A 13,804-nucleotide genomic window follows, 5' to 3' on the forward strand; every position below is an offset into this window, starting at 1 on the left:
AAAACTGAATGAAAGGTCAACACTTCTTTTCAAAACCAGGTTCTATATATCTCTAAAGGATTATTTCGCTACAAAAACTCTAGATTTTGTCGATGCAAACGATGAAATAAACATTTTGAAAACATCCGAATTTGAATGTTTTCTGAACAATTTTTTGTTATTGAAAAGAAAACACATACATAAACAAATAAAGATGACATATTAAGCCAAGAAAATAAAAAAATTGAAATCATATGGTATCATAGCCCTACCTTGATATCATTGTACCATGGGCAGAACTACCATATGATTTAAATTTTTTTTTATTTTTCTGGCTTAATATGTCAACTTCATTTGCTTATGTGTGTGTCTTCTTTTCAATAATAAAAAATTGTTCAGAAAATATTCAAATTCGGGTGTTTTCAAAATGCTTATTGCAACGAATGCATCGACAAAATCTACAGTTTTTGTCGAGAAATAAACCATAAGAGATATATAGAACATGATATTGAAAATAAATTTTGACCATTCATTCAGTTTTCGCGGTTTTAAATTATTTATTCAAAATCAATGCAACAAGTTGTTTGCTTTTTTATTGTTTTGATAGTAATTCTGACATTACAAGCCAAACAGGTAGACCTCTATACTTGCAATTTTTTCAAAGTTGACCTACCTTTTCTTCATTGTACCATGCATCAACCCTTGTCAAAAATAAGTCGATTTTTATATGTTTTCTTATACGACGCAAATCGGAGGTTGTAATGATATGTATTTTTCAACAGTTTTTACAAATTTCAATAACTTTTCATTTACGATTTTCAATATCAAAATCGGTTTGACAGTTCATCGTCTCAGCAGCTGTGTCGATGCGACTACTTGTATTCTTCTACCATGGGTATGAAACTCACTTCATTGTGTTTAAGGGAAACGTCTTTTTTCAGCAGACTTTTCTCATCAAACTGATACTTTCTATAGAGAAAGCTTTTCATTGATGTGCAGATAGTTAAATTCAGAAGTATTTCTACAAAAAAAAAAACCAACGAAAAAATCAGCTGACTTTCCTTTACTGCAGTCCCAGTCAATCAATATTTCTAAAAAAAAATATTTAAGATAAACATTTTCTAATAATTTAACATTTAATTCATTGAATTTTTTTCCTTTTTCGGTAAAAAACGATAATGCTATCTATTTTCTTAAAGAAAATATCATTTTTCGTTAAAAACGTTCGATTCCGTTTTGCAAATTCCCCTGTGTAAACAACTTGTAAATATCAAGTTGTCAAAAAATACATGCCACAATGTTGTGTTATCAATCTACAGTGAATAACTATGAGCGCCGAGAGAAGAAGAGCGACTAAATTTATTCATTTCCTTTTGCCGTTACATTCAGACGCCTAATTTTTATAAAAGTAAGGAAAACTAATTTGCCATAGGAAAAAAATGAGTCACTTAAGCACATTTATGGGAATTGTGCAAGCTTTATGCGAAGAGGATGCTGAAATTGAGGAATTACTTAAGGAAACAGAGAATTTGTTGAATATGCAAAAAACTTTGGAAAATGAAACGGAAGGTTGGTAAAATGAGTGAGGTTATGTCCAAAGTCGTCATGCACTCAACGGCTTTCGACTGGATTTTATAGAAAAGTTAAAATTATAAATACAATTCCCATATATTTTTAAATTAAATCTTAGAAGCTGAACGTGAACATACACGCCTTCAAATGGAACTTTTCAATATGAAACTTATTATGTTGCCCCTGAACAATTCACCCGACCGGGATGTTATTGAAAAAACCAATCAACAGCTAATGGAAAGTTGTGTCAATATCCGTTATGCCCTATCACAAATAGACTATGTCAAGATTTTACAATGCAAACATATGGAAATGGAACAAACCTGGCGCAAGGAATGGCAAAAAATACAGGACAGCACAGTGTCCATGTTAAAGTGGCACAAGAAAATGGAAGAACGTGATGTTGTAAAGAAATATCGACAAGTTGAAACCGGTTGGAAGACCAGTAAAAATAATTTGGAAAATTGTAAAGCAGCCTGTAATAAATCTGCCAATGAGGCCCGCAGGCAGGTGAGAGAGGCCAAAGATAAACGACAGTGTCTAATTGTATCGTTGGCAGAGACTTGGCGTGACCTTAATAAGCTGAGAAAAGAGGTAAGATATTGCATATTAAATCTAATGCAAAAACTATTAACAATGTATTCTCATAAAGCTCCAAAGTGTACAGGAATATCGTACAAAACTAGATGCTCTAAAAAAGAAAAATTCCGATTTGGATCAACAAATTCAAGACATTGAAAACAAGGTACCTACATCTAATGTTTACTCTTATTACTTTTCTGAAAACAAATCGTCCCTTTTCAGAATTTTAAATTTCTAATGCCATACCAAAGCTCTATTGATTTTGTAACGCCAGATGTTATAAAAACTTTCAATTGCGGTATGCCCAAATTTCCAACTTTCAATGAAATCCTAAGTAATTTCAATCAGGAAATAAATAAAACGGATGTGAAACCAGAAATAACAGTCATCGAAAATACCACAAATATTACGGTGAAGTCTATTCTACGCAATAGCCAGGATAATTCAATGGAAATAAATCAATCGATTACCACAAATCATACTAAACATGTGCGTTTCAAAGTCCAGTTGGAGGAACAATTTGAATTTAATAAATATAGTGACTCGGCGGTGTCAGAAACTAGTTCCGATGAATCTCAAGATACCACCATTGAAAAACCAATAACCAAAGCCGATTCACCTAAGAAAGCTGATGGTACAAACAAAAAAGAAAACACTCCAGTTATTGATTTGTTAACTCCCATGGAGGAAGGAGAAGAAGGTGGTAAAAATGGAAAGATAACAGCTATACCTGACAATATCAAACCCAGCTCCAAATCAAAAGTGGATATTTTGGAGTGTATTGTACTAAAACCAGCCGAATCAGGGATGGCAACTAACAAGGAAAATATTGCACCAAAAACATCAAAAGATAAAGCAGCTGATCCAAACAAATTGAGCAATGAAGAAATGTCATCTGCAGAAAAAGATATGAAGCTCTTGTCTTCTCCACCCAATACCTCGGACTCAGATGTGAATGAATCCAACACAGGCAGACAAGCATTTGCAGATTTTGAATATTTTATGAATATTTTCAACGAATACAAACCAGAAAGTTCAAAGAAAGTCATAGCCAAGAATCAATCTAAAAGTAAACAAAAAGCAGAATCGTTTGAACAAAACTCCAATGAAACACAAAATGAAATTGAGGCGCAGGATTTTGATATTGTTGGTTTCGGGGATGATACTTTTTTGATGGATTCCAACAATGATTTGATTGATGATGGTATTGGAAATGTTATGGATTTTCTGTAATATAAATATTTTTTAGTATTTTAATGAAAAACTGAGTTCTAATAGTTAATTTTAAGAACACATGAATTTATGATAAATAAAAAGTTGAAGTAAAAAAAAACTGTGTTTGTTATATTGAACAGGATTTATTGGTCTGAAAAGATTGGTGGTATTTTTAAAGAGGAGTTTTTTTGGTTACTTAATAAAGAGTGTTTGGATTTTGTTGGTATTTTTAGGCAATATATTCCGATTATTTCAATGAAACAAAAACCGTTTGACTTTTTATCCAAACAAATCGTCATCTTTGAAACGGATTACATTATGAAAATAATTTATGTTCAAAGATAATAAAAATATATCTTCAATATGATTGACTAATTGGATATTACTATGATGAGACATCATTAATGAATAATTTGTGTTCTACTTCTTGTCTCCAATTAGATTACAAAAATACAAAATCCAATTCCCCCTGAGCCCCCTCCACTATTCTATGCAGGGTATATTAGCTTTGTCATTCCGTTTGTAACTCCTCGAAATGTTCATAATAATTTGGTATTTGAAGTTAGAAATGAATACTACAGCCTAAGACAAAAAATTGTCTGTGCAGGTCCACGTCTTCGTATAGCCCCGATATAACGGTACCTCCCGATATTCGACATTTTTATGATTTTAGCTACAATATTCACCTTTTTTTTAAGTTTCGCATTTGAATATTGTAATGGCTTATGACAAAAGTAACCTATGCAGGTCCATGTAGTCGTATATACCCTAATATAATAGCTACATTCGGCTTTTTCAAGATTTTTGCCAAATTCGTTCCAAATGGTGGAGAGTATTCAAAGTTCGGCCCGGTCGAACTTACATCATTTTTAGCTGTTGTAGACATCATTCTGACGTGCGAAGAGGAAGATTATTTGGATTTCTGCAAATATTTTTGGAAAGAAAATACCTTTTTCGTCATAAACTTCATCGCCCGAAGCCATAAGATAAAAATTATTGTTTTTGTTAATAAAAACCATTGTTTGACCTCGAGCTCAAACAATTGTTTTTATTAACAGTCAAAAAGGTCGGAAACCCAGAAAAATATTTTATGGACTTACCCTTGAGAGCCCTGTTATCCAGCCAAACGAAGATTTCATGTTGTCCAACTTTGAATTTGCAATCACAAGTTTGTATGCAGTGGAAATTTGTGGAAATTATGATTTTTAATTCAATTTCAAAAGCCTTTCAAAAGCCTCATGAGATGAGAAGATATACAACTTTATTAATTTTAAGACACCCTTTGAAGGACACGTACGCGATTTTTGATGTTTCCCGAAATTTTACTCTGATACCGACACACTTCACTGATATGAAACCACAATTTCTTTGGGATTCTTGGCAATTTGTGTCGAGAACACAGGATTTTCTTATTAGATTTCTAAAATTGCCACTTTTGAATAGAAACACTTTTTTTTATTATTTTTTAATATGAAGGGCTAAAACTTAAAAAATCTTAATTTTTTGACGAATTTCTTTTATATGACACAGAGAGGCTTTTAAATAATTTCCCGAACATTTTGACTGCCACACACACTTTCACTCACAAGACACCACAATTTCTTTAGGATTATTGGCGATTTACGTTGAGGTGCCAGGATTTTTCTTAAACTATTCTTGTAATTTTTTAAGCTGTAGAGCTGAAACCTTAATGATTTTAATTTGTTGATGCATTTATTTTTTAACCATTTTGACACACAGAGGCTTTTAAACAATTTACTACCATTAGACACAATAAACTGATAAGATGCCATTTTTACTCGATTTTTCTTATTGGAGATATTCTTATTGGGCCTTATTTTTTTGTAATATTTTCGAAAGACAGGCCTGAAGCCGATTATTAATTAATTTCTTTAAATACAATCACAATTTTAACAAACGAAAGCAGCAACTAACTGAAGCTTCACAACAATTTCCCGCCTTTTTTGTGACACTCACTTCACTCAATTGATAACTGAACACAAGGGAGAGAGAGACTTTCAAATGAATTTAAATGACTTTTTTTGTTTGATTTGTTATTTATTCCACGAAACTAAGGAGTTTTGGGGCAATTCCATATTATTTAACTCACTTTTATGCCAATTTTGTTAGCTATTCGTATTTTATTATATATTTAAGCGCGTTCCATTGAATTCATGGAATAAATGAATTCTGTTGACAACTGAAGAGAACCCAGAGTAGAAATCAATTCCTTTTTTATTTGCTCTTCTTCTTATTTCGCATTAGATATGGCATGCACTGAAAATGATAACACGAGTACTTAGTCGAACACGATAATTGTATTTGATCAGCTGACCAAATGAAATTAAATAATTGAGGTATGAATTAGAGTACTTATTATAATTTTTTGCAATTTTCCATTTAATTTTTCACTTTTTATTGATTTATTTTTCCATTTCCGTTACAAGTAAAGTTATATTTATCATTTTTCAGTGATTTACTGACTTGTCGCCGCCATAAAAGTTCTCTCTTCTTCTCTACCGCCGTTGAACACCTTTTGCTTGGCAATGAACTTCACGAATAGGGTTGATTAAGTTTCAAGTGAATGGGCGCGAAAAAGAACTGCAAAAATATTTTTTGTATACATCACATCTAGCTCGCAAACGAACACACATCCTCTTTAGCTTCATTTTCAGCGTCTTGCAAAATCGGTCTGCGGCCTACGATTGAGGAAACAATTTTGTACAACCGGAATTATTTTGTAAATTTAAAGTCAAATTGTGTTTTGCATTGCAAAAAATTTTTTGATTCAAAAAAAATGCCCAGAGCAACAAAAGGAAAAGCAAAAAAGGACACAACATCCGAGGCAACTAAGACGCTAAGTAACGCTGAAGAGTTGTTTGATGCCTTGACTAAAGAAGACAGAAAAGACAAAATTGATGCTACTAACAATACAAATGACGTTGCCACCATCAACAACAATGAGGAGGACAATGATGATGTAGAACCAGCAATTGCAACCAAAGCCAGCAATGGCAAAACAGTAGGCCGTGGCAAGAAAGCGGAAAAGGTAAAAGTTGAAAAGGAGGAAAAGCCGGCTAAAAAGGCTACAGCTTCTAGGGGCAGAGGTGGGAAGAAAGCGGCAGCTGAAGACGATGTTGAGGTTACGGGCAAAGAGACCGATAACGTTGTCGAAAAAGCCAGCAATGGTGATGTGGAGTTGGACACAGAATCAGAACCTAAGGAAGAAGCTGTGACGACAAATAAAGCTAAAGGTGGTAGAGGAGGTAAGCGTGGTGCCAAAGCGTCAGCACCAGCAGTTGTTGAAAATGGCGATCAAGCCTCAAACGGTGTATCTGATATCAAGGATACAGAAAAGGAGGAGAAAGTTGTGGCCAAAGCAAAGGGTCGAGGTGGTAAGAAAACTGCCAAGGCTAGTAAAGACGAAGCTGTAGAAGAGGTGGTGGCTGCAGTTGCTGAAGAACCGGCTACAAAAGTTAGCAAGGCTAAAGCGGGTGGTCGCAAAAAGAAGGTTGAAGAAAAGACAGAACCCGAGCCAGTTCCAGTGAAAGGTAGATTTTAAGAAATATTTTTCAAATGTGTGAGCTAAATAATTATTTTTTCCCTTTTAGAGGAGCAAGCTGATGAGCCAGAGCCACCCAAGAAGAAAGGAAGAGCAGCAGCATCTAAAAAGTCCGCTGCAAAAGAGCCAGTTGTGGTGGAAAACAGTTCTGAGGCATCAGAAATTGTACTGCCTGCCAAGAAAGCCACCAAGCGGGGTGCCAAAGACAGTGGCGCCAAGGAAAAGGAAGAAGTGGAAAAAGTTCCTCCCAAGAAGGCAAGAGGTTCGGGTAAAGCAACAAAAAATAGCAAGACTGAAGAAGCTGCCGCTGAAACACCTCAAGAAAATGGAGAAGCGCCGGTGGAAGCTGCTATTCCTAAAAGTAATTGATCTCTCTCGATGTGTCACAAGCAAATAATTTTAGTGTTATTTAATTCACAGAGCGTGGTCGTAAAGAGCCTAGCGTAGAAAAAGAAATAAAGACTGAAGCCGAAAAACCCAAAAAGGGCAGAGGTGGCAAAAGAAAGGCAGCCGATAAGGCAGTGGAAGAGGAGGAAGAGCCTGTTGTCGAGACAAAACAAGTGAAAGAGGAAGCCACAGCAGAGGTGACAGAAGGTAAGGGAAATTCATATTAATTGTAAAAATGTATTTATCAATTATGTAGGTATTAATGGATGAAATGCAATACATACATCTCCATCGCCATTTATTGTGTATACTATATTTGCAAATCAAGCCAAGTGTGCGGTGTGCGAATGTGTGGTGGGTTTTTGTTTATAAACAAACTGATACAGATTTTGCCACGTATATTGGTAGGAAGCTAAGATGGATGTTAGGTATTTCTGACCTGAATAGATGTAGATTAACTATATAAGCATTTGTATTTATAGGAAAAATCCAGTATGTATCCAGCAGAAGGGAGATCTTCTGAGGTTTTCAATCTTGAGGTGGAAGGTCCTCCGGAAATTCTCTAAAATATTATAGAGTTATATAAATAGAAGATCCCTTAATAGAACTTTTAAGGATATCTGACTTCCTGAAAGTCTTCTTCAGACAGAAAACCTTAAAAAGGTCTGCTATAGTTCCCCTATAGGTAGAAGACCTTCTGAAGGCCTCCTATAGATAGAAGACTTTCTGAATATCTCCTATAGATAGAAGACCTTCTGAAGGTCTCCTATAGATAGAATACCTCTGAAAGTCGTCTATAGGTAGAAGACCTTCTGAAGGCCTCCTATAGATAGAAGACTTTCTGAAGGTCTCCTATTAATAGAAGACCTTCTGAAGGTCTCCTATTAATAGAAGACCTTCTGAAGGTCTCCTATTACTAGAAGACCTTCTGAAGGTCTCCTATTAATAGAAGACCTTCTGAAGGTCTCCTATTACTAGAATATCATCTGAAGGTCTCCTATTGATAGAAGACCTTCAGAAGGTGTCCTATTGATAGAAGACCTTCAGAAGGTCTCCTATAGACAGAAGACCTCTGAAAGTCGTCTATAGGTAGAAGACCTTCTGAAGGCCTCCTATAGATAGAAGACTTTCTGAAGGTCTCCTATTAATAGAAGACCTTCTGAAGGTCTCCTATTAATAGAAGACCTTCTGAAGGTCTCCTATTAATGGAATATCATCTGAAGGTCTCCTATTGATAGAAGACCTTCAGAAGGTCTCCTATAGATAGAAGACCTTCAGAAGGTCTCTTATAGATAGAAGACCTTCATAAGGTCTCCTATAGATAGAAGACCTTCAGAAGGTCTCCTACAGATAGAAGACCTTCAGAAGGTCTCCTATAGATAGAAGACCTTCAGAAGGTCTCCTATAGATAGAAGACCTTCAGAAGGTCTCTTATAGATAGAAGACCTTCTGAAGGTCTCCTATAGATAGAAGACCTTCTGAAGGTCTTCTATAGATAGAAGACCTTCTGAAGGTCTCCTATAGATAGAAGACCTTCTGAAGGTCTCCTATAGATAGAAGACCTTCTGAAGGTCTCCTATAGATATAAGACCTTCTGAAGGTCTCCTAGAGATAGAAGACCTTCTGAAGGTCTCCTATAGATAGAAGACCTTCTGAAGGTCTCCTATAGATAGAAGTCCTTCTGGAGGTCTCATATAGATAGAAGACCTTCTGGAGGTCTCATATAGATAGAAGACCTTCTGAAGGTCTCCTATAGATAGAAGACCTTCTGAAGGTCTCCTATAAAAAGACCTTCTGAAGGTCTCCTATAAATAGAAGACCTTCTGAAGGTCTCCTATGGATAGAAGACCTTCTGAATTTTTCTATAGATAAAAGACCTTCTGAAGGTCTCCTATATATAGAAGATCTTCTGAAAGTTTCCTATTGATAGAAGACCTTTGGAAGGTCTCCTGTAGGTAGAGGACTTTTGTTCTCTTGTAGATAAAAGGCTTTTTGAAGGTCTCCTGTTGATAGATCTTCGAAAGGTCTCCTGTTTCTAGAAAACCTTCTGAAGATCTCCTGTTAATAGAGGACCTTTTGTAGAATTTCATTCGAGATTCTTTTAGGATAATTTAAAGGTCTAAAATCTATTAAAAACTCGACCATTAGAGGCAATCGAACTTAAATCTATTTAAACCCCTACCTACGCGTACCTTCTTCTTTGTTGCTAGTTCTATTAAATTCATCGGAAAATGTTAACACTCCAAGACCATCTGGAATTCTAACCAAATTTATTTTGCCGACTTTGGGGCTAGACGCTAGGATGAGTACAGTTCAGAATATCTCTCCCTAACAATTTTATATCTCTTCTAAACATTTCAGAAACAACCACAACTACTACAGAGAAACCCACAACTAGCCGAGGTGGTGGTGGTGGACGTAAACGTGCCGCACCGTCTACTAACAAAACAAAAAAGACAGCTGCCGATGCAAACAAAGCTGAGACAAATGACAAAAATGTTGATGAAGACAAGGCCACGGTGGCCAGTAATCACAAAGATGTTGGTGACGATGAGGATGAAGACGAAGCAGATGGGTCGAAACGTAAGTTAGATATGACGTGCGGCACGCAACTGAAAAAGCTCTTATTTTCCTGTTTTACAGCCACAAAAGCAAAAAAGAAAAAGGATTCACCTCCACTTAACTCGACCAGCACAACTTATAATAAGGCCGACTTTGATTTGCCACCATTGCCGGAAGGACAAACGGCTGGCGATGAGCCACGTTTTAATTTGAAAATATCCAGCTGGAATGTTGCCGGCCTAAGGTCGTGGCTAAAGAAGGAGGGTCTTAAATTCCTGGAATACGAAGAACCAGATATATTTTGTTTGCAAGAGACCAAATGCACCACAGATCAATTGCCCGAAGAGGTGCAACGTATACCGGGCTATCATCCCTATTGGCTGTGTATGCCGGGTGGTTATGCTGGTGTGGCCATTTACTCCAAAATTATGCCCATCAATGTGGAGTATGGTATTGGCAACAAGGAATTTGATGATGCTGGACGTATTATCACGGCGGAATATGAAAAATTCTTTTTGATCAATGTCTATGTACCCAATTCGGGTAGGAAACTGGTGAATTTGGATGCCCGCATGAAATGGGAGAAACTTTTCCAGGAATTTGTGGAAAAACTCAATGCCCGCAAGCCATTGGTAATATGTGGTGATATGAATGTATCGCATCAGGAAATCGATTTGGCCAATCCCAAAACCAATACCCGCAATGCTGGTTTCACAAAAGAGGAAAGAGATAAAATGTCTGAATTGCTGGCGTTGGGCTACATCGACACTTTCCGCCATTTGTATCCCGATCGCAAAGGAGCCTACACATTCTGGACGTATATGGGTAATGCTCGTTCGCGCAACGTCGGTTGGCGTTTGGATTACTTCCTTGTGTCGGAACGTTTTGTCAAAAAAGTCGTGGACAATTGTATACGTAGCCAGTGCATGGGTAGTGATCACTGCCCAATAACATTATTCTTGAAATTGTAATAAAAAGAGAATATAGATTTTTTTTGGGATAAAAAGCCTATCTGAAAAATTATAAATAATGCCGAATTTTTTACATTCGAAGGAAAGTCATGAGTCATTTTTAAAATCAACTCCTCGAGTAGAGTAACAAATGTTTTAATCACGAATATCACAAAAAATGAAAAAGAAAAAAAAAATATTGGTAGATTTTAAGCAAAGTTATGTCGTATATTAACTTGTCTTTCTTTTTTTTAACTAATTCTTTCGCAGTATTTTTGTTTTTGTTTTCCAATTGCGTTTCACTCTTTGTTTTTTAATTGTATTTAATGCCGTAGTTTTTTGTTTATCAGACATCTTGGTTCGTTTCGCAAGATGTTCGTATCTTTCGGAATTCCAGTTACATGTGACTCATATCCCTGTGAGTCCTTGATACAACCATTTGTTCTATTCTAATTTCAAAGTATTGTATTACGAATTTTTGATTGATTTACTGTTTCCAATCTTTCTTAGTTTCCCGTACAACTGATTTTATATTATAATAAAGAAGATATAACATAATAAAATGTTTGTCTGATTATAAAGTCATATGGAATATGTATTTTATTTTTGGTATACGATAACCATAGGGAAGTGTTAAAATGGAAATACAAAGGATATTAAAATCCAACTAGAAAAATCGGCGTTCAGTCTGGACTTAAAGCCTGCCTAATATCCCTAAAATATGAAAGTCGCAGTAAATATAGGTGGGGGTGTTAATATACCCACAAGGACTGAAATATTAAATTGCAGCTGTTTTGATAGCAGCTGTTTTGAAATTTGGGACCGAAACCTTCAAAATACCGAAAATCAAATGGTGGCAGACCTATATTTAATATTCTTGCGAAAAGTGTAATCACCCATCAAAAGCCCAAAATGTAAAATTACAACTGATTTGATAGAGAATTGAGACCAAAACTTTCAAACCTACCGAATATCCGGAGGAATCGCAATATGAAAAGTTAATCTAAAAATACTATTTTTCTCCCAAGAATTCAAAAGCCCATTGAAAATACGTAATGCCAAATGACAGATGATTTATTTGGAAATTGGGAAAAAAAAAAAAACTCCACAATACGGAAAATTAAGAGATATAGATATATGGAGCAATACCTAATCTTGGACTGATGTATTCCATTTCAAAACCAATCATGTAACGAACGGTGATATTTATACCACCCTACATCAGTAAGGGTATTAGTCTTTGTGCATTTGTTTAACCCTCCACCATAGTGTGGAGGGTATATTAAGTTTGTCATTACCTTTGTTACACCTTGAAATATACATTTTGGAACCCACAAAGTATATATATATATATATTCTTGATCAGCATAAAATTCTATTTCGATTTAGCGATGTCCGTCCGTCTGTGAAAATCACTCTAGCTTCCGAACGAAACGAAGTAGATTGATAAAATTTTACTCAAATGTTTATTACGTCTGCAAGACTTTTGGTATTGAAAATGGTCAATGTAGGTCCACGTTTTGGTATAGCCCACATATAACGATGATGATTTCAGTGGCATTATTCACCGGAATTTTTTCAAATTTGTTATTTGAAGTTCGTAACGGATATCACAGCCTATGAGAGAAAATTGTCTGTGCATGTCCACGTCTTCGTATAGCCTCCCTTATAATAGTACCTCCCTATATTCGGAATTTTAATGATTTTAGCTTCATTATTCATTATTTTTAGTTTCGCATTTGGATATTATTGTGGCTTATGACAAAAGTTACCTATGTAGATACATGTCGTCGTATTGATCCTATATAACAGCTACATTCGGTATTTTTAAGATTTTAACAGAATTTTTAAGGGATTTTATGGTTTTTGAGAATTGCCAAATTCGTTCCAAATGGTGGAGGATATTCGAAGTTCGGCCCTTCCGAAGCTTTTTACCTTGTTTTTAACATGGAGAGGGAAGCGAGCGGTAACCACTTTGGAGGATCTTCATAGAATCACATTCTGAGTCGATTTATGCATGCCAGTCCGTCTCTCCGTCCGTCCGTCCATGTATTCTTGTTAACAAAATTCAGGTCTCATTTATTATCCGAGTGAGATGAAATTTTGCAAACACGGACAACCCCTTTTGAATTTGGTGATAATCGGATCAGATTTAAATATAGCTGCCTTATATATCCTCAACCGATTTCGGGTTAATGTGCACCAAATGGCCAATATGCACTCTAGAATAATGAAATTTAGTACCAGATATCTTACAGAGCTCGGAAATACCTCTACCAATTTTATCCAGATCGGTTCAGATTTGGATATATCTCCCATATATATCCTTAACCCGATTTCAGGTTTATTGTGCAAATAATGGCCAATATTAGTGCAAAAGTCCTGAATTTTTGTAAAACCGACCGAATTCAGTCTAGAAGCAATTATATCAAATTTGGAGGAAATCGGTTCAGATATAGCTATAGCTCCTATATATTTGTTTCATCCGATTTGGAGTTTAAAGCCCCTCCCCAGAGTAATATGAATTCCACAACAATGATCTTTGGTACCAGATATCAGATACAGCTCTTAAATAAGTGTATCAAATTTTGTCAAGATCGGTTCAGATTTGGATACTTCTCCCATATATATCTCCCTAATCCGATTTCAGGTTTATTGTGCAAATAATGGCTAATATTTCCATTTCCATTTGTGCAACTCAGCTCCGATATATATTTTTATAATCCTTCTCCAAGTGATATTATGCACTCCATAGCAAACTAGAACTGCTGTAGAGTCAAATGTTGATAGGTGGTATGATCTACTACAAATTAATTCTTTTGTTATGGGAGCTCTACTAAATATGCATAGTGGTCGACTTTTGACTTTTCCTTACTGGATTTATCATGTTTTCAACAGACAGACATGGCTTAATTTACCGACATAGCCAGGGGATGGCCCGCACCCCACGAAATAGTCAGTTTTTTTTTTTTGATACTTTCAGAACGTTTTACTT

General features: G+C 35.5%; 2 protein-coding genes across 3 annotated transcripts; both read left to right on the forward strand.

Annotated features, from left to right (window-relative positions):
- Positions 1-1,208: 1,208 nt before the first annotated feature.
- Positions 1,209-3,451, forward strand: LOC101887896 (uncharacterized). Its single transcript, XM_020036079.2, has 4 exons — positions 1,209-1,548; positions 1,670-2,145; positions 2,204-2,296; positions 2,356-3,451. The coding sequence occupies exons 1-4, from the start codon at positions 1,419-1,421 to the stop codon at positions 3,364-3,366; spliced, it is 1,710 nt and encodes a 569-aa protein (XP_019891638.2). The 5' UTR covers positions 1,209-1,418; the 3' UTR covers positions 3,367-3,451.
- Positions 3,452-5,977: 2,526 nt separating this feature from the next.
- Positions 5,978-11,394, forward strand: LOC101900317 (recombination repair protein 1). 2 transcript variants are annotated; one of them, XM_005181547.4, is made up of 5 exons: positions 5,980-6,899; positions 6,960-7,271; positions 7,331-7,504; positions 9,659-9,880; positions 9,941-11,394. In XM_005181547.4, the coding sequence occupies exons 1-5, from the start codon at positions 6,146-6,148 to the stop codon at positions 10,828-10,830; spliced, it is 2,352 nt and encodes a 783-aa protein (XP_005181604.2). In that variant the 5' UTR covers positions 5,980-6,145; the 3' UTR covers positions 10,831-11,394. The 2 variants fall into 2 exon arrangements, with proteins under 2 accessions (XP_058981147.1, XP_005181604.2); XM_059125164.1 differs by having other exon boundaries at positions 5,978-6,899; positions 9,659-11,394.
- The last annotated feature ends 2,410 nt before the right edge of the window (positions 11,395-13,804 follow it).

This window comes from Musca domestica, unplaced genomic scaffold (genome assembly GCF_030504385.1).
Source record: "Musca domestica strain aabys unplaced genomic scaffold, Musca_domestica.polishedcontigs.V.1.1 32, whole genome shotgun sequence".
Lineage (NCBI taxonomy): Eukaryota > Metazoa > Arthropoda > Insecta > Diptera > Muscidae > Musca > Musca domestica.